The sequence below is a fragment of the Genypterus blacodes genome, unplaced genomic scaffold, assembly GCF_046128005.1.
Source record: "Genypterus blacodes isolate CSIRO-AG114 ecotype Tasmania unplaced genomic scaffold, CSIRO-AGI_Gbla_v1 ptg000012l_1, whole genome shotgun sequence".
Lineage (NCBI taxonomy): Eukaryota > Metazoa > Chordata > Actinopteri > Ophidiiformes > Ophidiidae > Genypterus > Genypterus blacodes.
In genome coordinates, this window is record NW_027466826.1 from 6,880,817 (window position 1) to 6,906,305 (window position 25,489).

Below are 25,489 nucleotides of genomic sequence, written 5' to 3' on the forward strand. Positions count from 1 at the left end.
CTTTTGATTTCATTGCCCGGCGGGTTGAGCGCTACAATCAATCACAAATTCTAGGCGGAATCCCGTCCTCGCTTTGACACAAACTGTCAGCAAATGTCCCAGCAAAGGGAACAAAACCTGAGAGGACTGAGAGGTTATAATGGATGTGTTCCGGGAGGCAGTATTGTCTGAACCGAATGAAGGGCTTTGCTGAGTGTAACTGGCAACCATAGTAAAAGGTCAGACGCTAGATGGCCACCTGTTGCCATGATGAAGACTATGTGGGTTTGACATGTTAGACCCCGGGGTCATTAGAGAGAGAAGAGAGGAAGACTGAAAGTTAGTGTTAGACTGGAAAGAGGACAGACAAAACCAGAAGCAGAAGGATTTGATTAAAAATCTATTATATAAGCATGAAAACTACAGAGAGGATTAAAGGCTGGAGATAGATTCTAATACAGCGAAAAGAAGGCAGCTCATACAGTGTTAAGAGTCTGAAAGCAGAGTGCAGTCAGTCCTGATATTGTTCATGACATTTTTGAACTAAGAAGTTACCATCATAGAAAAAGATGTATCCGTGTTTATTTAATAAGGATTTTTGAGTTAGACAAAACTCACACACAGTTCAAAATGTGATGGGAGCCCAAATTTCCAAAGGTTTATCCCCCGTTAATAAGGAAATAGTCTTGTTTTGATCTCTAACGTCATTTCAGGGAGAGCAACTTCTCAGTAGAGGGATCAGTCGTCATCTACGTCATGCAAACTTAACACAGACACACAATGACACAAGTTAAAAGACAGTTACCGGAAAGCCTGCTCGTCCAGGAGGACCCTGAAAAAGGTTTGAGAGAAGATTGGTACAAAAAGGAAAGAATAAACCTACAACTTTAAAGACAAACTCCACATCATGAAAGATACCGACACTCAACCCGGACCAGAATAAAATGGCTGCACATTTTATTTTGGCAGCTGAGCTCAGTGATAACACACACACAGACACACAGACACACACAGGCACCAAGGAAAACAGCATTCCACAATCAAAGCTCATCACTAAATGGTAATAATGCTAATGCAGTGACATGCCTGTTTCAGTTCTGGTCATCTGGCATTGACAGTGAACCGTAATTCAACATGACACAAGATTTTCTGTATTTCTAACATAAAAGAACACATGATGTCATCATTTCAACAAACAGACGCATGCAAAGATTGGTTTTGGGAGAGGGGCATGCAACGGTTTGCATTTGGTTTGGTTGAAGACGTTTGAACCCTCACACACAGACCTCCGCTTACTTCCTTTACCTTCCTGAGGTGGACACAATAGCGTGTCAGCATTAGCGGCGTCCATCAAAAACAAATCGAACGGAGGTAGAATAATACAATAGCTGTCAATTACGGCCGAGACCTTGTTGTAGAGAAAGTCAAGTGTGTTTTGTTTGCAGAGAACGAGCAGGAACTCAATCAATGGTTCCTGTGTAGGTAGAGGATGTCACGCTAATTGGTTGGAAGTCCAAACAGGAACTCTTGACACTTTCCAAAAAGGCTGCTAAGGCATTTGAAGGTTCGCCGAGGAGAAGGATAACTCCCTGCTCCTGAATGCTGGCATGCCATCAATACTCCTTCACGAGGAGTCCGGGGAGAGGCCTCACCAGTTACTTCCCACAGTGTGTGAGTGTGTGTGCGTGCGTGGGCGACTGCTGGCTGACAGCAGGAGAGGGGAAGTCATTACTCTTACATCAGTAATCCCACATTGAAGGCACGTCAAAAATCTATCAGAGTTTTTATGAGCATTTCAGATTAAACACATCGTTCCATTGTGAGTTAGATTAGCTGAGAAGCTTTAGCTTAATTTGAGTCAGGCTGTGGGTTCTGTTGCGCTCTAATCTTTCTATCTGCTTCATATTTATGTTATATTCAGTGAGTTCATAGAAGTGTTTTGATTGTATTGCTTTGAATTGTTTGGTAGATTGCAGAGTGACCCGAGGACGACTACCAACACATTAAATTGTAATGCTGAATGCCTCCAAGCAGTGAGCCTTATTGATTCATTGACCTTAGACCCAGTCCCCAAACGTGAGGTGGTTTGTTTTTGGAGAAATGGTTATTAATGTCACACTCTCCTTTGGACCATGTGATAGTAATTTACTTGCACTTAGACACTGAGGGCTCCAGATAAGTGTGGCAGGGTAGCAACTGTTTCGGTTGCCAGGTGATCGCTATTTGTGGTAAAGCAACCGGGCAGTCAGAGGGCAGTGGATGAAGGTGCGTGGCCAGGTGCCGAGTGTGAACATGCAGCACATAGGTGCCTGTCTGTTAGCCACGGGGGCCCCTGGGGGCTGCCTGCAGGGGGCAGAGGTCACCCACTGCCGGAAGGAACCCTTCACTTGAATTACATAGTAAATGTCCCACATGTGGCTCCCATTTGGCCAAATGCTTCTGAACGAATGGAAATAGGCCGGGGGGGGTGGGGGGGGTATCTGGCCATCACACGTAGCCTCCTGGGTAGATCACTGCTTCATATGAAGTGGGATGTATAGAAGAAAGCTACACTTTATCTTGCTGCTGTTATTTTACCCAGAAGCTAGTTTTGGAGTGTTACTATGGGCAACGAGGCAGGAGAGAACGTGAAAAAACTAAAAACTCTGGCAATTAATCGTTTCTTGTTGTTAGAAAAAACGTTGAACTTCCTCTTCCAGCTGGAGGTGCTAAATTGTAATTTATGTTTAACGCTTTTGATTGACAGTTAGTGAATCCCCCCGCAGCAGTGAGAGGGCGTCTCCCATCACTGCTCATTACTCTAAAGTGTGCTACGTGCATGTGGCCAAACAAGGGGCCAAGAGGGTTGCGACCCTATGATGCGACCTGTAAGCAGCATGATGGGCCAGGCTAATCTGTTTTACACAAATGGGTTTAGACAGATGGTGGAAAATGTTCATGTCTATTATTCATCTAATAAACAAGTCAAACTATCAATCTGTGGTACTCTCCTGATCCATATGAAATTACTTTTAAGTGTTAAAAACTAAAACTTAAGTCTTCTCTTAGGCAGGTTTATATGTTGGATAGTTTGGTCGGTTCCAATACAAATAAAAAAGCTCAATAAGCATCAAGAACGGCTCTGCTTGAGTTTTTTTATCGCCTCACTTAATCGTTCACATACCCTGAACTGTCTTCATCTGGGAGCCAAACAGCTCTGTGTCTTTCAGTTCATCTCTGACCAATCCATCATCATCATCACCATCATCATGGCCCCAAGCAGGGCCACAACCTCTATGCTTCCTCAGCATCAGGACCCAGCTCTCACATCTGCGCCTCATTTTTCCACCCCAGCCCAAGGTGCTTTGTACATCCTGTGCTCGCTTTGGCTACATTCACACTGCCGTTCTTTGTGTTCATTTCTTAATTGCAGCCCATATCTGTTTTTTCTTCTACAGTATCTATTTCAGGATGTTAACCTATATCTGATTCCAAAGTGAACCTACAGAAATGTCAGGAGGACATGCAGAATGAAATTACACAAATAGAGAGAGAGAAACCACTGGTTTGCCAAAGGTTGTCTGCTATGTGGCAAAGCCAGATGAAGGGAACATGGAATCTGACCATGTCTCGGTATTTGAAATGCTCAGATCCTGTGGAGATGGAGGCGAACGCGAGTGGAAAATCTGCCTCGCTGTCTGACCTCGTGTACCTTAGACACTCCTCCGTAGGAACTATCCCTCAAATTTTCCAGGGAGGGATATTTGGCTGCTGTGATTATAAAACTGACACGGCTGCACAAATGTCAAACTCATATTGGCTAAACATTTAGAGCGCTGCTTGTGAAAATGTGCTAAAGCTTGATTTCTACCCTTTGCATTCCTTCAATCAGAGATGGACGATTGATCGAAAACCTGTTGATCTAGTGGAGTTTGTGTAGCTGATGCCTGCTTGCAATTGTCAAATTTGAATTCAATTTATGAATTGAGTGTCTTCGATTGAGAGTCTTTGAAAACTCATATTGCATTAAAAGCAATGATATATGCTGTATATATATAGTATCTTGTATATGGTAAAGTAAGCAGTAAGTATAGTATAGCGATACACTGATGACCACTGGCAAACCTCAAATACACATCATACATGAATGAAAAGGGCTGCATCCAGACAAGACAGAATACTGACATTAAATTCTCCATGTAGGAGAATACACAGTATATATGCGTCACAGCAAAATGCAAAAATAACCACGTTACCACACGCAGTTCACACAAGGCGTCTCGTCTACTTACTGGAGGTCCTGCAACACAAGAAGAGAGAGAGAGAGAGAGAACGTGTTAAGAGTCAATATCTCATCAATGCAAGAAAGAAATACACATCAAAGAATTCTAATGTTAAATCACGACTCAATCCAATGTAATTTCATTTCGATAGTCAACAAAACATGAGGAATTATTCTCCAGACATAACCAAGACTGGCAACGTTTTCAAAGACATGTCATGTTCAGTCAGAGAAGCCAGAACCAAAGTATCGGTTTCAATAGTCTGCATCACACCGCATCTGAAAGCCTCTCCGTGCCGTCCCTTGGGGCTGCCATAGTAAGCCGCGACTCTTTCAACCATTTCACCGCCCTGGCAGCGCTGGAAACACTCCGCCTAGCAGCTAATCCTGTACTGATGGAAGGAAAGCGAGCAAGAGGAGAGGTAGACAACAGATGATGCAGATGATGAGCCTTCGTCTGCAGCCTGGCTCGAGGGAAGAATGGAGGACTTGCATCATTCCGTGCAGAAATTCCCCTCATTCAAGATGCGAGAAGCTTTGCCAAAGCTGCGAGACCTTTTTCCACATTCAGGCATTGATTCCATTAAATCAGTCTGCCAATATCTGCTGCTTCTATCAGCCTTTTATTAAAATTCAACTATGAGGTCATCAATGTCAGACTAGATAACCTTCATGGAAACTATCACTACTGCAGAAGCTGACTATGGTACGCCAGGTTATGGATTAATGAAGAACTTGTTTAATATTCCTTTTCAAATATTTCAGTGGACACTTTGAGGAAAAGCACAGGACACAGATGGTGCATTTAAAGTTTCATAACCCAAAATTCCAGTTTGTATCAATTTTGTTGAGTCCACAGAACACATGAATCATCCTCGTAATCGACTCCCCTGTCTTATAAATCTGTGGAGCTTCTGGTTTATTAGGAGCTCTGGCCAGACAATCCTAATGAAAAGTCTGACCTGTAAGGTGTGTCAGATGATACCAGACTATGAAACTCATCAAAAACATATGGGAGAACACGGGCAAGGCAGTGTGTGTGACGCAGACTCGGCCTTGTAAAGTCGACCTTTCACAAAACACCAATATGCTTCCCTCGACCTTTTCACGGGTACAATCAAAGAGCCCCCCCCCCCAGTCATCCGACAAAATCAATTACTGCTGAATCAAGACAGAGATCGGTCAAGATCTCGTTACGTCAATCACACCGAGGTGGGGAAAATCACAAACGACAAATCTCTCCTGCGAAATGTCAAATGGAATCCTCTGCATTATCCCGGACACGGTTCTGTTCTGCCTGCTCCTCTGCTCGGGCCTGCTGTCGGGTCAGTTTGCTCACTTTGTGCCACAAAGTTTTACAGAAAGCAGGAGTTTAGAGGTTAAACTAGGTAAACGCTCACCCAAATCAAATAATGTGTCATTTACCTGGAATTTCATTTGACTGGCAGGAGAACAGAACATTTGTACCCGTCTGACACCAGCGTAACATTCAGCAGTGACAAATTTCCCCCCTCTGGTCTGGGACATTATTTTCTCTTTCCCTGTTTTTTTGACTGCAGTAGTTTTTCTAGTAACTGGAGGAGGCATTTGGCTGCTGGGTAAGTGCTGGTTGGTTTTTTCATTACACATACCTGAGTGCGAGTAAATATCAAACCAAAGGTAACAGTTCAATAGTTCTTTCTTACTCTCCCAGACCAGAACATTGTATTCTGTACTCTACCTCTTTATTTCCTAGCGTTAAAGTTGAAACTTGAGCTTGATCTCTACCAATGCGTGACAGAGATTCCCGCTGTATTCTGAGCTCGCCATCACATCCTGTCGGCTCGATTCAAACTGAGCACACGGGGCACATCCATCCAAGGCATTCTGAGGGGCTTGAGGGGGGGAAGTGGGTTCAAATATAACCCGTGTGGTGGCACCTGACCAGGGGGCCACTGAAGCAGCGGCTTTACAGCGCCACAAGCACACTTACACACACACACACGTACTACAAACACACACGCACACCAAAAACGGGGAAGTTGTTTGAGTGCGTTGATGTGGTGTACGCCGAGTCTTTTTCTCCGCTGGGATTAACAGTGTCCAGCTATTATCCACACCTGTTGCATCCACTTATGTAAGCATGCTGGATGGAGGGGCTAGAAATGGACATCGCATGCCAACAAGCAAAGTTGTGGCCACCACCGCCACCTCCCCCCTTCCTGATCATGTCACTGAACTCTGGCTCTTATGTTTACTTCATATGTCATTATGCATTCAAATGAGACATGTTGTTGTAATCGCAAACCACATTCAGCAGATTAAATGTGTCAACTAGATCATGTTTGACTTGATAACATTGGCAAACAGCAACGACCTTCAGTTCTACATGTGCAACTTCAAACCTTATAGCAAACCTGCATCATATCCCCTTTATTCTCACTTCATTTGACCTTTTGTGTCATGAAGAGTAAACTAGTGTGGTGCCATCTTGAGACTAATCCTGTCCCGGGACATGGATCCAGGAATAACCCATGGAATTTCAGTTCTGAAAATACCCAGATCCAAAACCCAGCACAACCTCCCCATCCTCCAATGCTCTCTCAGATTCCCTTGCTTCTCCAGTTGCCCTTGTAAACACACAGCAGCAGCCACTGGTGCAAATGCGCCATGTGCGTCTGTAGGGTTTGTGTATGGTGAACGCTCAAGTGAGAAATTCAGGGAAATATATCAGAGAGACGAAGGACAGTAAGGACGCAGCCCAGAAACATAAAGAACCATCAAAGATGGCTTTAGCCCCGCGAGGCCCCGGTGACCGTGTCATGGCCTGCAGAAGAACCAAAGTGGTTATTTGGACCCTCAAGAATGTCCATTTTAAGGATTTTTCTTCAAATAATTAAAATCAAGAAAATGTCTTTCTTTGCATAGATCAAAAAAATTAGGGATGTGGAAGAAAAAGCCAGATTCGTTTTAAAATGTATGGCGAGAGGAAAATTAAGAGGTTGCTCTCCTGCGTGGGAGGAGCCAGTGTCCAATCACTGTCGGGCATTAATCACTTTGCTCCGAAGCCCAAACCGTTCACACTTCCTGATCTGTGAGAGCAAAGGGACACTTTGCAATAACAGCTGATTGGTTTTGCTATGTAAATTCCCGTTCACACTCCACGGATTTCCAAGCTGCAGTTGTGCAAACAGTGGAGGGGATTTACTTATGGGTGTGTGTGTCTATCAACGGATAAAACAGTGAACTTTTGCACTTTCTCTCCACCGTAGCCAGAGAGAAACGCCTACGTCTTCTGCTGAGACCTGGAAAAATCATTTTTCAAAATTTCACGCCTTATCGCTTATTTTATTCACATAAAAAGGACCTCAGTTTCCAAATGAAAAATGTGGACGCACCGTCGTCTGAAGGAGTCAAGGGAGGTGAACTGAGGGTGAAAACTCTTTAAAATAACAAACACCACAAACCTCTCAATGCTCCCCTGCTCTCACTCCACACACACATGGGAGCCCATAAACATTAACAACATAGATATTGGATTCTGATCTCTCAAAAATCACATCCAGACATCTAATCATTAAACGAACACCATTCCCCTGTTCATTTCTAGAGAGAGAGCCAGGTGTAAAAAGATGGAAACGTCCCACCAGACAAGCAGCTACGAAGAGGGAGTCGGGACAAAGACCATCATTATCCATCCTCTGCATGAAAGTACATTCATTGTCGCTTTGTTGTTTTTTTTTGCCTTGTTAAACATTAAGTCATGGTTTTAAAAGCTGCTCGTGATTTCTTTGGCTCTCGCTGACTTGATGTCATGCTTTGAGAAAATGTCAAATGTGAAGGTAAGCGGAGGGAGTTTGATCCTCATGAAAAGATGCCTTCTAATACTGCTGAAAAGCCACTTGGAAAGTCGTGGAGCGATATTGCTTTGGCTGCGTGACAGGAGGTGGATACTCCTCGGAGCTCAAGCCTACACATCCAGTCAAATTTCCTCTGCGTCACTTCTGCTGAAGAGGTGGATTCATGGCCAGGAGTTCTCGTACAGAGGGAAACATTTTTCGCTTCTTTGGCCTCTTTTGGTTGTGACACCTTTAGAGGCCAGACAGTGGAGCCAATACGCTTTAGGGTTGGGACGGGAGAGCAACATGCGCTTTGCTCTGATTAAATGTCCATGTGCAGGTTGGAAAAGCCCCAATTTCGTATGCTTCAAAACAATAACGACAAATTATGCAGCACAATCAGAATCTCATTCCATTAAATTCGTCTCTGCAGGTTTTCATTTTATGCCGTTAATGTCGCTACTGCATCGGGGGGGGTGTAGATGTTTGCTCTCTCCGCCAAAACTGTTTGCAGGAGACTGGAATGTTTTCCAACATGCTCTGGACCACAAAAAACAACGCTACTAAGCCCGGGATTAAATAATTACACAGTGGCTCTTACAGCAGATCACCACAAAGACGACATTGTACCTTTGCCAGAAAAGCCACGATTAACCTGACTCAATTATTCTTCAAAATGACTTTCGGGTGGTGGAAAAAAAGGCACGTATTAAGACTTCAACTGCAGCCCGAACAGAAGCTTCCTAATGCGATCCACCGCAATGGCCCAGCCTAAAGCGGAGGGAGCGAATAAATCGTACCTTTGTTTACCCGCTCACCATTCTTTCCTCTGTTTAAATCACAGCCTAGAAATAACAAGAATTGCTCCAGGGGGCTTGAAATGAATGTAGTTTGGCAGTGAAGTTTTGAGCAATGAGCTGCGTGTACAGGAGTCTGTGGATTAGCCTGCTGAGTGATGAAAGACATACTATATTTACTACGCACATATGTCTTCAACGTCATATTTCACTGCATTAGTTCCGTGTTCCCATGCAACAAACACTTCACTTAATGCTCGGGAAACTAATGAAGCTTGGGGTCTATCATTAAGAAATTAGGCTAAACATCAGTGCCTGAGGATACAGGGTTACATTTCCCTGACTTGCTAATTCACCTAACCACTAGAAATGCACAGTCAGGGTCTTTCTGCAATAGGCCAGAGCTTTTAATGAGCTTTGGCTCCTCTTTCATTGACTTAATGGTGGGGTTGGATTTGAGGCGCACTGACGGTTTATTCAGGTTTTTGCTTTTTTGTACACAGTGAGCTGTTGTTAGACCTGAGGGCAGGAATTAGCAGGATACAAAAGGTCCTGCGGAAGGAGATGAAACTGGGTTTGAGTTTACAGCGAGAGCAGGAAAGGTCAGAGAGGTCAGCAGGGTGACCAAGGCTGATGGGAGCGAGCCGATTTCCCGTGAAAACCTTAAAAGCTTTAAGCAGAATAAAAAAACGAGGGATTATTCAAGTTATTGTGAATAATCAATCAAGAGGAAGATTCTATTCAGACCATGTCACATCCAATAAAAAAGGATAATAAAGTTGGATTTATCATTAGAGAGTGATGATGTGAGACAAAACCACAGACGGATTTTAAAACATGTGAAGTATTAGAGCGGCAGATTCACCGGAAAAGGCGACTTCTCAACGCCTCCGGCAGGGATGATCCCACCTCCCACACTGTAACCCAAGAGGGGCCTCTGTGTTGTTAAATAACCTTCAAAAGCCCAGAGACCCTCTGTCATGAAAAGCAATATGTCATCCAGCTTGCACTTCCTTTGCTCGCTGTCACCCGCTAAAGGAAACAGCATGGGTTTGGGAAGTCAGACGGCGGAGACAGCAAGCGGGAGACAGGCAGCATATGGAAAGAGAGATAGCAGCGAGCGAGTGAGAGACTCGTCTGCTCGGCAGATTGAAAAACAGATTGATTAAAAATGTATCCTGTGGGTTTCCAGAGCTGTTATCCTCAGAGCTGAGGGTGGAGCAGGCGTGTGTCTGAGATGTGGAGACGGGTGGAGAAACTTTAACGGGAGTAATTGCTGCCAACGGAAGAGCTACTCTACCAAGAACAATTAATTACAGACCCATGATAGTTGATAACAAAATGATGCCAGGTGATTTCATATTTGCGCTTGGATTGTGTGCAAACTCAATAATGGCCTCATCATCTGGTGCTTCAGCGTCTTGGCTTCTCCTTTACGTCCCCAAAACCCAAATGAAAGAATAACTAAAGGTAAACAATGTATAAACAATTAAAGAGTAGCAGGAAATGTTAAACAGATGCAGCACAGATCATGAATTGTGATCCACCCACTTCAGTATCATACAGGGTTTACTCTTCCTCACAGGGTCCCTAAAGTATCGATTTCAGAATTACATACTCTTCCCACGCCTTAATTCCCTGAATTATGGATTTTGGTGTTTAGCGTGATTGATGCCGATAGTCATTTACTCCTTAGTGACTCGTATCACATTCACAAATGAATCGCGTGGCAAATGTCAGGGGTAACACTCACATGTGCTCTGGCTGAGAGCGACATCATCCTGTCCTCAGACTCCAGCTCAACAGTTGAAGAAATTCAGAATTTTTCCAGACTTCTGTCGCGCCGTTAAAAGCTGATGATTTATCTAGAGCGCATGATGACACTATATTCAATCAGCTAAAGTAAGCAACGTCTAACAATAGGCCGAGCACGTGCGCGGCACACAGCCCGCTACATTGTGAGCAGGATGCGGGCGGCGCTCTCTTCCTCTAAGCCGCACATTAACAACAGGCAGCGGACATCATGGGAGGGAAAATCCACCTCCGCTTGACCCACAACTACATTATTTACTCAGATAAATGGCATCTTGGCAAAGGTTAACACAACAAATTCACTAAGTAAACCTGTGGAATGTCACATGCACGGGTTAAGGCAACAGCAACCGCCCGCCCTCCATATCCCCAATGCTTATTGTGCATGCATATCCTTCATTAAGAGTCTTCTGAGACGTGATTTAAAGGGTGTTATTGTTTTCACAGTCTGAATTATTGGTGTCGTCCTGAACAAACAGCTCTATCAAAACAAACAGGGAGCAGTAAAGTAAGTAAGTTATATCACGCACAGCATTTAAGCCTGCATTCATAACCAAAGATTTAAGCTAATCAGCAGGGTTAGTGTCATGTAATGCTCATTTCATAAAGACTTATGCACATTATGAAAATGGAGTCAGGCTCTTGTTTATTGAGCTTACATAATGGATTATAACTTTGGACAAATTTAAAGTGACTGTGTGCCGCAGGAATTTTTATGAGCTGACATTTTTCAATTTGTGACTGCAATTCTCAGTCTTATTCGGCGCTGGGCTGCTGGAATACATCATAATTTTCCAAGAAATGTAATCACAGTGTGGCTTTTACATGGAAATTAGTCGCTTTTCTGACACCCTGTGGTCCTAAAACAACCAAAACACACTGGTTTGGTCTCCTCAGGTTCCCCGTGTGTAGACTGCTCTGTCATCTTGCAGTGGTGAGTGAGGCAAATGCCTTTAGTCCGGCGTTGTCACATCGCTAATGTGAAATATCACAGACGTCCGATCTCCCTGAGGATCACCAGGCTGGAAGCTCATTTCCCCACTTGCGTTCACGGGTCAGACTTCTGCCAACTTTAAGAATGAGGTGGCGTGTGTTTGAATGACCATTCATATCTTAAATGGAGTTACCAGGCCGGAGAAATGGTCTAGAATGGCCTTGTATCTCAGCACAGTGAGGTATAGAGATATTAACAGAAGCTCAGCAAAATGGACAGAGGAGAGAGAGAGAGAGAGAGAGAGAGGGGGGGGGGGGGGGGGGCAGAGCGGTAGAGAGGCAGAGAGAGAGAGGGAGAGGCATTGCTGAATTAAACAAACTCAATGTTTTTACCATGTGTGCCGTTGGAGTTCGGCACTTGTCCAGCTTCACACTACACACTTACTCTCAGTGTGAAAACAGAGGTCGGACCTCTAATAGGTCTTGCATGTTGGGCTAATAACAAAAGCAGAACTACCAGCATAAACGTCACAAGTCCTACGTGTTAAAAGAAACCAAAGGGGTCTGGCTCTAATCAGAACTGGAGCAAACCCAAACAACGCTAACATAGAAAAATATTTGACCGTTTCCATAGATGGTATCTGGAAATGCTTTGATATGCGAGTCAGGAAGATTAGAATTTATAAATTGAGTCGTAACCCAAGACCCAAGCGCCTCTCTGCCGTCCACGCACTCATTTCACGAACATTTGGCCACCAATATGCACTGCAGTCCTTGAAGTCCTTGTGGTTCCACAAATCTGAAAGATGAGCTTCGGTTCAAGCCCAGGTCCCTCGCTCAGTTTGACGGTGAAATTTCAGGTTCTTTGTAACAACACATGGCACGAAACCAGCTCAACACCCAACACGCAATATTTCGCTGCCTCTCATTCTCACCCCTATAGATTTCAGAGAGCCAGCAAACGTGTATATGCCAATTTTTTTTGTTGCTTAAAGGCGGTTGCATTCGCTCTGCATCCCCTGTTTCCTGGACAATTCTATACTTGGTTGGAAAAAGTACAAAAAAAGTATTTATCATGATTTACTGTACGATATCGGCGCCACTGAAACTCATACTTAGATTAGAGCTTTGCATTGGGCGACATTGGAACAAACACTTCACTAAATCACATCCTTACATACCTTTGATGGTGATGCATCTGCAAAACACATCACTGAAGATGCTCATTACAATGCATGACTGTAAGAGCCAAGACCCACTTCTTCTACTACTTCTTATAAGTCATGCCACCATGTCCAGGTCTACATATCTGATACACAGCCTCAATTCGCACAACTAAGTGTGCCGTTTGTCATTCTCAAGGACACTTAAATGTCATAAGGTCCCCGGCTCAGAATGAGAGCGGTCATCAGAGGCATTAATCATCTGGACTCCTGCTGTCCAAAACAAATGAGTCAAGTACACACGGACACACGGTGGATGTAAACAATCACGTAAATATAGCACAAAGAAATTCTGTATTTATCTTGAGGTGTTTGGTGTGTGTCATAGACTGTGTAAGCTAAAGGTGTGTATCATACACATGCTGAGGAGGTTTACAACAGATCACATTGATGCTTCAGCGGTGGATGTTTGTAGAGGCCACAAAATGAGCATAAGTGATTAAGGAAACCACAAAGCTTTACGTCACATTTAAACAAACTAATCATTAATTAGGTTGATATGCCGTCACCAAGACTGTGCAGTGGGACTGTATACTACACTTGTTGTTATTCAATTTGACACAAATGTATCATCACCAGACAAATAGTAAATGAGTATTCCAGCCACACAGGGAGCATTGTAATTCCTGTGGCAAACCTTCAGCACCGTGCACAGTGGATTGTCTAGCTCTCCTTCCAAACAGGCTATCAAAATAAACAGTCATGTCTGATGAGGGATGGCATGTCCACTGCAAAGACAAACAAAATGAAAAAGGTAAATCACATGAAGGGGTCGGGTTTCGCACAGAGAGGCTCCAAATGAGGAAAACAGTCCTGGCTGCAAAAAGCGTCAGTTTAACTCCGGCTTGGTTGGAGTTATGACTGACATTCTTGCATTCCTTCATCTCGCCACCACAGACCTTTCCCCACTTCCACAGAGTTCTGATCCACGGCACACAGAGACGGAAAATTGGATCGCAAACCAGAGGCCTCAAATTAAAAAAATACTCAAACAATCCCAGCATTTAAGTTTTGTATACTGACAATCTAATATTTGACAATACTGACAATCTTATCCTTTAAAATCAAAAGGGTTTGGGAGAATTTGCACAATACATCCTATGCTAAGTTAAGATTTTGCCTGTGGGTGAAGCTAAAACAAAGCTCATTGTTAAAGGAAAGAGTTCATCCTCTGGAGAACAAGCATGTGCTCAGTGAGTTTAAGATGTCCATTATATTTTGATATTTCTTGTATATGCAAGGATGTTTTGGGCTTGACCAACTGCGCAGGAGGAATGAGTAGCCACCAGACATTCATCCTCAGACGACCATGAACACCCCCACACCAAATTTCACGGTAAAGTTGCAAAATCTCCCTCTGCACAAAAGTACTATGATGGTCTGGCAATCATTTCAATTTCTTTCCACGCTGCTTAGATGGAAATGTTAAGGCAAATGTTTGATATGAACATGTGAATATTGGCATTGGCAGCTGTGAATGTAGCAGAATCAGTGCTGATCTTCAAACACGCTGAAAGGTTAAAACCCTCAAAAAAATGCCAAACTCAAACAGAAGCAGTTCCCACCGCTCCGCTCCAACAAGACAAATATGCAATCACGTCGTTTTCCTGAATCTTATCCCTCTAGTGTTTTCTTTTGTCTCTGTTTTGCCTTCATCTGTCTGCTTTTGTTCATCAGTCTCTCTTTGTCTCTCTCCCTCCCTCCCTCTCTCTCTCTCTACCTCACACACATACATACATAAACAGATCGTCCCTCTGTCTCTGCTTCCAGATGTCCTCCTCCCATCTACACACAAATGTCTGCTGTGTGATCTTCATGGGATTGTAATTCAACAAATAAACACTTTTCAAAGATCTCAATTTGTTGTAGAGTTTTAGAGATGGACATATGCAAACATTTGATGGCCTCACTCTGACTAGCTCCGGTGTAAATGACCTCATCTACCTTCGCAGTACTGGACTGAGCCTGATGCACTGTTGAGAGCAGTGTTTGTTGAGCAGCAAATATTTACTGCACATGACATTTACGCTGCAAATTTAAAAAAATGCGGGACAGGAAAGCAATGGGCAGCGTCTTTACACACATTCACATGTATATGCATGATGTGTGTCGTGATGATATATGAAGTGTGTGGTGTTTCTGCATGAAATACCAGAGATCTGTCCAGCAGTTTGTGTCAATCATTACTTTTGATGCTGATGAAACATGCATACACAAAGCAAGTGGTATTGTAAAGCGTATAATGGTCTCCTGGGGCTTGTTGAACTTTGAAGACACGTAAAGTACACACGTGCACACACACTCCAAAAGCATTATCTTACATCACTGAACAAGTAACAGGCATTGTTGTTGCCATTGTAGAAAGGGGGATGTGGACTCTCACAGTCCACACCAGAAATTAGCCGTGTCGGCCCCTCGTCACCTCTCCAGCCGCTCGCAGTTACTTCAGGGCGGGTGTGTGTGTGTGTGTGTGTGTGTGTGTGTGTGTGTGTGTGTGTGTGTGTGTGTGTGTGTGTGTGTGTGTGTGTGCAGGTTGAAAGGATCCTCAGAGAAATATAAAAACATGCACCCCCTCCCCTTTCTTCTCTTTCCCCAGGGCTTGGACCTGTGCCACTCACAAGCCACGGGGGTCAAGTCAAACTTTAGTCCACTGCAGTTGCCGGCCACAGCTCCTTTATAAAAGAGAACCTCCCTCCAGCAGAGAAGAGGAGATTTGGGATTCCTGTGAAATAGAAATATCCATCCGTATAGAAGACCACTAGCCATGTAGCCTTAGCTCGCCTAGTGTGTGCATCTGAATGTGTGTGGCCTGCGTGTGTGTGTGTGTGACCTGGCAGTGGTCACTGGACTTGCATTTCAAGGATTTACAGACTTCAAAGCTTTAAACACACGGATGTCAGTCTTGTGCCAAATTCCAATAAAACAATCCTAAATTGCTGCCGACTCCTTGGGGTGATAATAAAGAAAAAACTCCAATGTTTCCGGACAGAGGAAGCTCAGATCTGAGCGCCTGGCCTCCCTCTGAAGTCTGAACTCTGCTCGCTGCTCTCCATGTTTGTTCAGATCAACCATCTGCTATTCAATTGTTACCTACAGAACAAAAACTAGAGTCCATTGTGTATCCTTGTATGTCTGATCAGCAGAGTAGAACCTCTGCCCAAACACGCTTCTAGTCCCCCAGTGGGACCTCGGACACAGTGCTGCAGGCGGGGAGGCTGCAGTGTCCATTTTGGCTCACTGAAGCAAGACTGAGCCACTGCAGCTACACAGTGGTTGTCCAAACCCCCTTGTTGGCATCAGGCCTCATAATCTGGTGTATCCATGTCATTACGCATGAAAAGGCACAGGAGGGTCAACCATGACAGCAAATACCATCACAAAGTCCATATTTAAAGCTGTGATTCAAGGAATTTAGAAGTGCAGTGGAGGTTAGAGGTGTAGAGGTCGTTTAGAGAGGCTTCTGTTACATTATAGGCTTACCGCTAAGGCCTGTGACGGCGATCTAAACTGCTGGAGCGCTCCAAAGAGAGGCGCTCATCCTGATGTGATTGTGTGTCCAATTAGGTAGAGTCACACTTTTTAACTGGATCAAGTTTGCTTTTTAATCATTAGGCAACAAACCACATTTACAGAGACAGGAAAAGAAAGTAAGAGCCTCTCTGCGGGTTGCAATGTTCATTACACCTGATAATGTTAAATGATTTGCCAGCAGGGTGGAGTCTTCAGCCTGAGGGAGAAAACAATACGCTCTGTTAATCCTATGCCAATACGGCCCTCGGATTTGGATGTTTTTGTGTACAGATTTGGCCCAGGAACATTAGAAACATTAGATTTCGTCTTCTGCAGACACACGCATGCACAGAGAGCACAGACCTACTTCCAGCCACTTAACGTAGATCTAGGATGTTTCTCTGGACAGAAATGTGTGGATTGATATTTTGACCTGCATTAAATTAAGAAGCTCTGCCTGAAACATTTGTACCCCGTAAAAGTGCTTTAACTCTGCAATGATGCATCCCTTAAATGGTTTAAAACTGTTAACAGGCATGTTATTGTATCCTTTATCAGTAACAATACATTTTGAAGGCGGTACAATTGATTTGAAATGGTTTTATGAGGTTTAAGATGCAGATTAATTCTCTGGGCCTTGAGTGGAAAGCAGCACGTGACCCTTTATCTTATCTGAACATGTGTTTGCTAGACAGTAATGACGATCCTACATAGACGGGCTCCAAGTGGTTTGACTGCCAGAGTGTCAGACACCTGGAAAACAGACTGAAGGTGGAATGTGGAAGACAGGATGTGAAGAGATCTCTGGGCCAGGAAGCAAGAACATCCCACCGACTGCCCTCCTGAGTTTACTCGTGATGACCGCATCCCGGGCCACTTCACTGAACGATCCACCAGGGACACACGGATTGATTCTGTAGTGTATGAGCTCATCTGTTAATTCTTGTCTGTTTCTGTTTGTCTTTTAATTGTTTTTTCAGCGCCGAGTGTCTATTTGCTGTGTGTCCAACTCCACTACAGCTGTGCACAATGTGACCCGACAGACTTTGAAGTTTTGGATACGTGTCATTGTCATGCTCTTTATTTGCTCTCACCTATGTTGCTGCATTGTGTTTAGGGCTATTTATGAATTATGTGGATGATCAGTTGATACCTTTGAGTGACACGGCCAGCTATATTGAGTTTATGCTCCAACAGTTTGTACTTTCCACATGTCAAAGTCACAATGACCGAAACACACTGTGGACCTGTTGCTAAACACAGGTGGCTGCGTTTCTCCCCTCTCAACAGTCCATTCCATTCTTGTAGCACAGACACTCTGTGAACCACAGCCAAACATTTACTACAGGCAACAAATTACCAAGCAACCCTGACAACAAAGGCTCAGCTTGTTGGTGTGCCGCACCCACACCTGTCAAGACACTGCAGGAGTCTGAGGGAAGGGGGGGGAGAGAGAGATCTAGGGGGAAATGGCATGAAACTGAGTGCGAGAGAGAGAGAGAGAGTAAAGCTGAGTCAAGTGACCTCAGGTTCATCACTAATGTCCTCCAAAGAAGACTTATGACATGGCTGATAACCATAACCGTCTATCAAAGTCAGTCATATTCAAAGGACATGAAGAAGAATCACACCATGGTGAGAATAGTAAAATAATATTACTTAACATTTCCAACATCTCACACCTATCTGCAAAATGTGCTGTATTTGAATGGAAAAATTAGCGCACAAGTGAAACACCAGTGAAATGTTGTTCTTGTTGTGGAGACCCCCACCGCGCACCTCCGACACAGACACACACACCCAAGCATTTCATTTGGTTATACAGCCTGCAGTTTACTATGGGAGAGGGGAGGTCGGTAGCATTCTCGCGCCCAGCCCATCTGGATTAGCCTCAGTCATCGCCTCCCTGCTGAGCTGATGTTGACACAAGGTAAACAAAGAGAACGGCGACCATAACACACAAACAAACACACATCTCTCTCTCGCTCTCTCTGGGGATTAAAATCTTTGAATACTATAAAGAGGGACTTCACAAGCTTAGAATGCTTTTTGATCAGCCAGCATCACACACATAATTCTCAGCTAAACTTACGCAACTTCTGTCTCTCTCTGGCTCTCACTCATACACCCGTTGACCCTCACACACTACACCATGCTGGAAGGTAAACCACAGAAGTACATCTCGATATCGGGTTTTAGTGGTGGCTGTGTGAGGCCCGGGACTCTAGATTTGTTCTTCATGCCCAGCAGTTTGCATATGTGCTTGGGGGCCCCCCGAGCTCCTGGCACAAGAACACCAAAAGGGTTTAGGGGTGAAAGTGGTCGGGGGCCTTTCAACTTTAAAGAGAGCCATCATACTGGCTGGCACGTTTGTGTCATGCAGACAGGTGGGGGAGGTGAAAGTACATCGCTGGCTGTGCAAAGTTACAAAAAAAAACTTTCAACTATGTTTCCCTCACTCTTTAGAATGAGAAACAAAGTTAATTTCATTATTTTTGTCTAGCTCGCAGTAGGTCTGAAGATGGCACTAGTGAGCCTCCAGAGGAACATAATTGTAGTCACCCTTTCACATATTATCTGTCACCACTGTCAGCTCAAATTTGCCTCTCAAAATTACCAGCGTGTCGTCCTGTGATGAAGTATCTGAAAGCGTGATGGGTGAGATTTCCATGCAATTAGCTGTGGATGTTTGTGGAACCCAGGAGGAGAAATCCGGACGATTGCGTTGAATGATTTGACTTCCTCTGAAAACAAACATTAGGCCGACGTATCCACACAATAAATATCTAAATCTTATTGGGATTGAGATTGGGATGAAATGTACGGACTGCATTCATGAAACCTAAACTAAACCTGGCCGTTGTGTGAACACCTACTAATTAAACTTAGACAAACATTAAAGAAAGTCTTGCCACTCTGCATTATTTTCCAACCTAAAAACAATGTGGACTGTGTCTTCTTGGTATTTTAACAGTCAACGAAACGATGACTCACTCTCTGGGAAAGCGATCTGGCTGTTTCGTGCAAGTCATTTTCAAAGCGGGAGCTGAATGTCTTTGACCTTTTGTTTGCTCCGGCTGACTGGCTTGAAAAAGAGGAACCTTGCACACGCAGTGAAAAGAGGAAAAAGAGGAAATTTGCTGCCGGTAACAGGATCACAGATGAGGTATGTAGAATCAAAACACATACACACCAACTGCATATCCATAAACAGCTGGTGTTTGAGATACAAGCTTGTGGCTGGAAAGTCATCAGTTTGAATCCCTGATCAACTAGGTTAACATGGTATAAAGCAAAGCAAAGCAAATAAACGCCCTCCGCTCTCTCAATAACTGCTGCTGCTGCTGAGGCCCTCAGCCAGGTAATAGACCCCCACAGGCCCAAAGGCAGTTGGTAGAAAACTGCGCTCGGTTTTCTGTGTGAATGCGAGCGACTGCATGAATGTGAAGCATGCTGCCCCTGCTGCTGCTGGAAAACAGCATGGTGTGCCATCAACTTTCCCTTGGTAAACGCGCTGCCAGAACAGTTCAAACACACGTGGCCTGACAGGAGGAGGAGGCCGTTCACGCTCTCACCTTCACAGCGCCACTCCTCCGAAACTGTAAACAATCCTGTTTATCTTGCGTACATCAAACAGCTGGTCAACAGCTAGATGAGCAAACCAACTGTCCATCCATACCCCAAAGCACCACCCCACCCCCCTCTCTCTCTTCCTTTCTTTCTCTCTCTCGCTCCTTCTCTTCCCCCTTTTATCCCCTTCTGTCAGTGCACAGTGCTCTCTCATTTCACAGCTGGGGAAGTCATTGGGACGCATGGTGTCTTCATCTGCTTCCACACACGCACACACACACACACATACAGAGACAGACAGACAGACACACAGCCTGGGGGTGAACAGGCAACAGGTCTGACCTATGACCCTCACAGATAAGAGGCCTGCTAACTAGTGATGGCAAGCTAGATAAGCTCCATTCACCTCCAATTACCGGTAGCCCACGAGTAATTGGAGGTGAATGCAGAGTAGCCGACTCATTATCAAAGGAGAAGGCGCTCTGACAGCCAGGAGATTAATGAGTCCACATAAAAACTAAATGATAAAATGATAAACACAACAGAAACAAATGAATGGAATTGAAATTAAGCAAACTATAATTTTGTTTTGCATTTTATATCGTACAATATAAGTTAATTTGTCCTGCTAATAGGCCTAGATTCTAAATCATTTTACTGCCTGTATTTGAGACATTTTTGCATAAGGAGTTAACTAGTGTGAAATACAGGCTGACAGATTCAAAGGATGCTTTTGCTTCGCTACGCCTGGGTGCAAGATATTATTATTGAAACCGCAAAGTTATTATTAACATCAACCATGTCACAGATTGGTTTACATGACTTCCTCGACACGGTCCTTTTATAAGATGACCCCAGTCTGGCAGGCATTTTGTCCAGCTTTTGAAGTGGGTTCGATGGCAGGAGGCTTCAGTCTGTTGACAGCTCCGTATTCTGACTGACATGCTGCTGAGCAAACGTGAACCTATTCTTGGGTGGGGGGGACTTTTCTTTTTAAGCAAACTGCTATTGATAAGTGTTTGTTGGCAGTGTGGGAGAAGATGCAGTCGGTTGCGGCTGTGCGAGTGCGACTGGAGAACAGCTTAACCTCACTGCAGCCCGGGTCTCCTGTGAGGTGTTCCCAGACCTCGCCGGTAGATGAGCCAATATATTTGGCTCTCCAGATTAGTTGCTTTGCCGTTTATGACCAGAAAAACAGAGATGGATGGATGGACTGGCGCGTGAACGACCACGCCAGGGGTGACTTTTCCAAAACCTATAATTATGATGGATTGACAAGGTTATTCACTGCGCTGGGGCCTGGACAAACCTTTAACTTCTTGGATCAAACCTGTGAAAAACTGGAGTGTCACCTAGCGTAGCGATCGCAGCGCCTCTCTGGTTTCTTCTCCTTCTTAGTCACCCTCAGTCCCACCACAACTGGCATCTAGCATCTCCAGTTCAAGACTTGGCGTCTCTGGTAAACCCATAGAGCTCTGCTGCATTCTTCCGCTCACCTCAGAGACCCAACATGCTAACGTCTTTACAAGGCAACAAGAAGCAAAAAAAAGTGGTTTCAAGGGAGCCCAACATATTTTTCAGCTACTGAAAGGAATTTCAGGCACTTTGGATCTGATTTCAAATTCAAATGATATGAAAGATTCATTTAAAGGGAGAGGATTTGATTTTCACCAAAGAGAGAAAAATCAAACTAACAAATGAACTTAAAGGTCACTGGGGTGTTTATAGGCCTTCCTGAATTCAAAGCTGTTGTATATTTGACACAAACCTTTAAATAAATGCATTTGTAGAAATTGATTGATTCAAATCTTGGAGGGATGTGACAGAAACCTGACACGCTCTCTCCCCTTTCACAGTTAATCACCGTGTTTGTTTTCATTAGCACTGTAGCGTCGCAATGTGAGCGATGACCAGAATACTTACCCCCCCCAAGAGAAACTTCCACAGAGGTCATACGAGTAATTATGACACCACGACAATGAAATACTGTTGTCTCCAAGTCTCGCAATGCTAACTAAATAAGCTCCGTGATAATTAGCACACTGGTGTCCCATTAACAATGCATTAATGTAAAAGGCGTAAAACAAAACGAAAACCCGCATGTTATTGACCTACTAGATAATTAAGATCAACACTTCAGGATGCTTCCTGTGGTGTCGAAGTCAAACAGGATAAAGGAAACCTAACTTAAATCTCAGTAGGGGCAAACACTTGGAGTGCATGTACTGCATGTAAACATATTCGCTGGTTTTCAGGCACAGCCTTTTGCCAGATTATCATGGGAAAAATTTGGGGCTTGAGCGAGTGGATGGAAGGGGTCAGAGGTCAGAGAGACCCACCCCCCGTCCCCCTCTGATGCAATGCTTTTTATCCCAATCTCCTCATTTTTACCCCACCCCCACTATCCCATCAATAGGCAACACTAATAGGTCTGAAAAGAAAAGGCCCAGGTCCTCATAGAGCCGGTATGGGTTTATGAATGAAGAGTGGCGTGCAGAAGGGGTGAGGGTGGATGGTGGAGGGTCCGCTGTGCGGAAGAAAACCAAGCTAAACATTTATAATAAAAAAACAAACAAAGCTGTGGACTGACCGCCATCGTCAATGTCTACAACTATTTGAGCACAAGATGACCACACGTCTGTTGGGCAGCTGAACATTGGTGACTGAACATTTACTTGGTCAGATGCTATGACATATGGCTTTCAGTACTGTGTGGATCATTGCAATCATCACACACCATGTGTCAACTGGAATTGGAAGCCCATAATTCTTGATTATGGGTTCAAACAACAGAAAATGGATGGAGATATGTGTTGCCCCCGATTGAATATCACACTGGCTTACAGCACAGTCTCTGCCCGTGATTGGACAGCATATGATGTGCTGTGATCCAGGTATCCAAGTGAAATGGAAAAACACAATATTATGATTATGAACAGACGGTGCTCACAAGCCAAATCAGGTCACTATGGGCCAATCAAGTTTGAGTCTGAGAAATAAAAATCCAGTAATAAAACAATGTGAGGGCACTTCACCGTACAGAGGCCATACGCGTCACAAAGCCTGTGGCTTAGGGCCTCATATGCAAAGTCAATTGAGCATAAGTGGAAATAGAATAAGCTAAGCCTCAAGACTGATCAGTGCCTGATGCTCGACACAAAAGGTAACCCATCCATAGGCAAAGCGTCTCATACTGTGGACATCTGGAAAAGTCCTTGTTGGTATGAATACGGCATGAAAGCACCGTTCTTATTCATAAAGGGTGACAGTGATTTATCAAACACAGGCCACGTCCATCATGTGTGCAACCACCAAATATTCTTCAGCTTGGTCTGATTTTGGGTGTTGCCTGTAGATAAGATTATAAATTAAATGCCAAACAATTCGGACAATTCGAAACGGCCACATAAATGAACTAATTATCTTTTAGTGGAGCGAGGCAGTTTTGGTCAAGCCTGTGAGATGAGAAAGGGCTGTCAGAAAAGATTTGAAAAGTCTTCTGAAATAATATCACTTGTCCAGGCAAGGAGGTTGTTGTCGTCAAAATGTGCTTTGAAAAGAATACAGCTTTTGAGGAGCTGAATATTCGAACCATGTTTGGCAAAGAGCCTTTTCCTGTAGTCCAGGTTGTGGGTTTCAGCTTTCCACATTCCTCCACTCCTTTTCAAAGCCAAATACGTGTACTGGTTTTCCAGCAGGCAACTTGAAATGTAGAGTATAGCATCTCTGCAGCAAGGTGAGAGCAACAGCAGAAAGAAATCCACATTCCACTGGGAATCTAAGCCCAGCAAAGAGGCAGAGAAGCCAACCGTTTAACGAATAATCTCAGCACAATGTCCGCTTTTATTCAATACACAAGCAGAGTCATTATAGTCAGATTATAGAACGGAAAGAGGTGTCAAGAACGCGATCAGAGCAGAGACATCTTGTGAAAAAGCGCTCTACTGTCCCGAGCTGAGGGGGAAACATCAATCAGAGTCACGACGGCAAATAAACGTCTTCCTCCTCCAGTGACTGTTGATGTTACAGCTGGGCAGAGAGAGCGAGAGAGAGAGAGCGAGAGTGAAAAACACCAACGTCTTAGAGGATGGCTCGCCGAGACGAAGATGTTTTTCCAGTTGAACATACTATTATTCAAGGTCTGAGTCCTTTGGCCAGTCACACTGTGATCCAAAGCAGATGGCCCATGTCGTCAGGCCCATTAACTGGCAGGTAAACGGACGTTCACACACCCTAAAAGCCCTTATTAACATTCGGCATGCAAGTGTTTGCATTTGGTCCATCTCCTTAACAACCCTTATTAAGAGGGAACTCCACTGTTTTCATTTGGCCCATCTGTCAATGACATCACACCTAAACTAAACAGGGACGGACAATATATTAGAAACACCTCCTCGAACGCAATCAGACGGCGCCACAAAGCCCCATCTGTTATTTTTCGGATATTTAGTGTAGATTAAGATGTGAAGAGTTAAAGTAGTATTAAAATGAATATAAAAAAAGACAACATGGAGTCTAATACTGGCCAGGCAAGCATAAACTGCATAAACAGTAACTGACTGTTAAGTGGGTGAAAGTAACCAGCGGATAGAAGACGTTTAAACACTTTTAACACACATTTCCAACATTTCTGACTTCTGCCAGAGCACCACTTAGAGCTGTTGATCCCCTCTTTGGTCAATTGCACACTGCCATATGTGGAAGATGGCAGCGTGTGTGTGTAGGAGTGTGTGTTCCCCTCAGCTCGATCTTTCAAGTGCTCCTAATTACAACTGAACTCTAAAGGTGATACACGACCTTTTGCAAATGAGCTACTGCAATTTTAACTACCGTTCCCACTGCCCTGCTGCAGCCAGCGGGAGGGAGAAAAAAAACTTGAGATTCGTCCCTCCGTTCCAAAAAATGCCTATGAAACGTGCTGTTGTTGGCAGGCGGCCCAGGTCTGTTAACATAAGAGCACGCTCCCTGTGGGTTTGCTAAATCGCTCTGATACCCACAGGATGTCTGGAGTAAAGCAATAGAGGCCTCACAGACTGTGTGCCGAACTGGGAGAGTGTATGGACCTGTGTGTGTGTGTGTGTGTGTATATGTGTACCTTTTGGGTAGGTGAAGCAAGCGAGGAGTTCCATGGCAAAGCTTCCATGACGTATCGAATTTTGGACGCGTGTTTCCGGCAAACACTAATTGTTGTTAGTGGCTCACAGTGTCGTCTGTTTGTTAAGTGTATGGCAGAGGAAAGACAACATGTTGTTCGCCGTCTTTTAATTGTGCAACTGAAAAAGTGACTTTTAAGCAAATCTTGAAATGTAACATAAAACAAAATGCAAGATGTTGAAGGGAGTCAATCCAACTTTTAGATTGCGGTCATTGTTAAATAAAAAAAATTGTTGTGTCAACCATGAGGTCAGGAACATGAGAGGGTGACGACTCGTCATAATGACCCTGCAAATGTGCAAATTCTGAAACATGATCTGGGACGCATGAATCAGCCGTCCAATCATCTTCCTACAATACACTGAATGCTGCAGTTGCACACAAACACAACAGCCCAAGAACAGTACGACTGGCTCATCACTAAGGCAACTG

The 25,489-nt window shown here is 44.1% G+C and overlaps 1 protein-coding gene across 10 annotated transcripts in view; it reads right to left on the reverse strand.

Moving 5' to 3' along the window:
* col13a1 (collagen, type XIII, alpha 1) overlaps positions 1 to 25,489 on the reverse strand; it is a 76,558-nt gene that overhangs the window by 36,414 nt on the left and 14,655 nt on the right. For 8 of the 10 annotated variants that reach the window (XM_076163922.1, XM_076163913.1, XM_076163965.1 and 5 more), the window contains exon 3: positions 785 to 811. The exons of the other annotated variants lie outside the window; for them this stretch is intronic. In XM_076163922.1, coding sequence (XP_076020037.1) covers positions 785 to 811 — 27 coding nt within the window. The remainder of the gene's footprint in view (positions 1 to 784; positions 812 to 25,489) is intronic. 10 annotated transcript variants of the gene reach the window in all.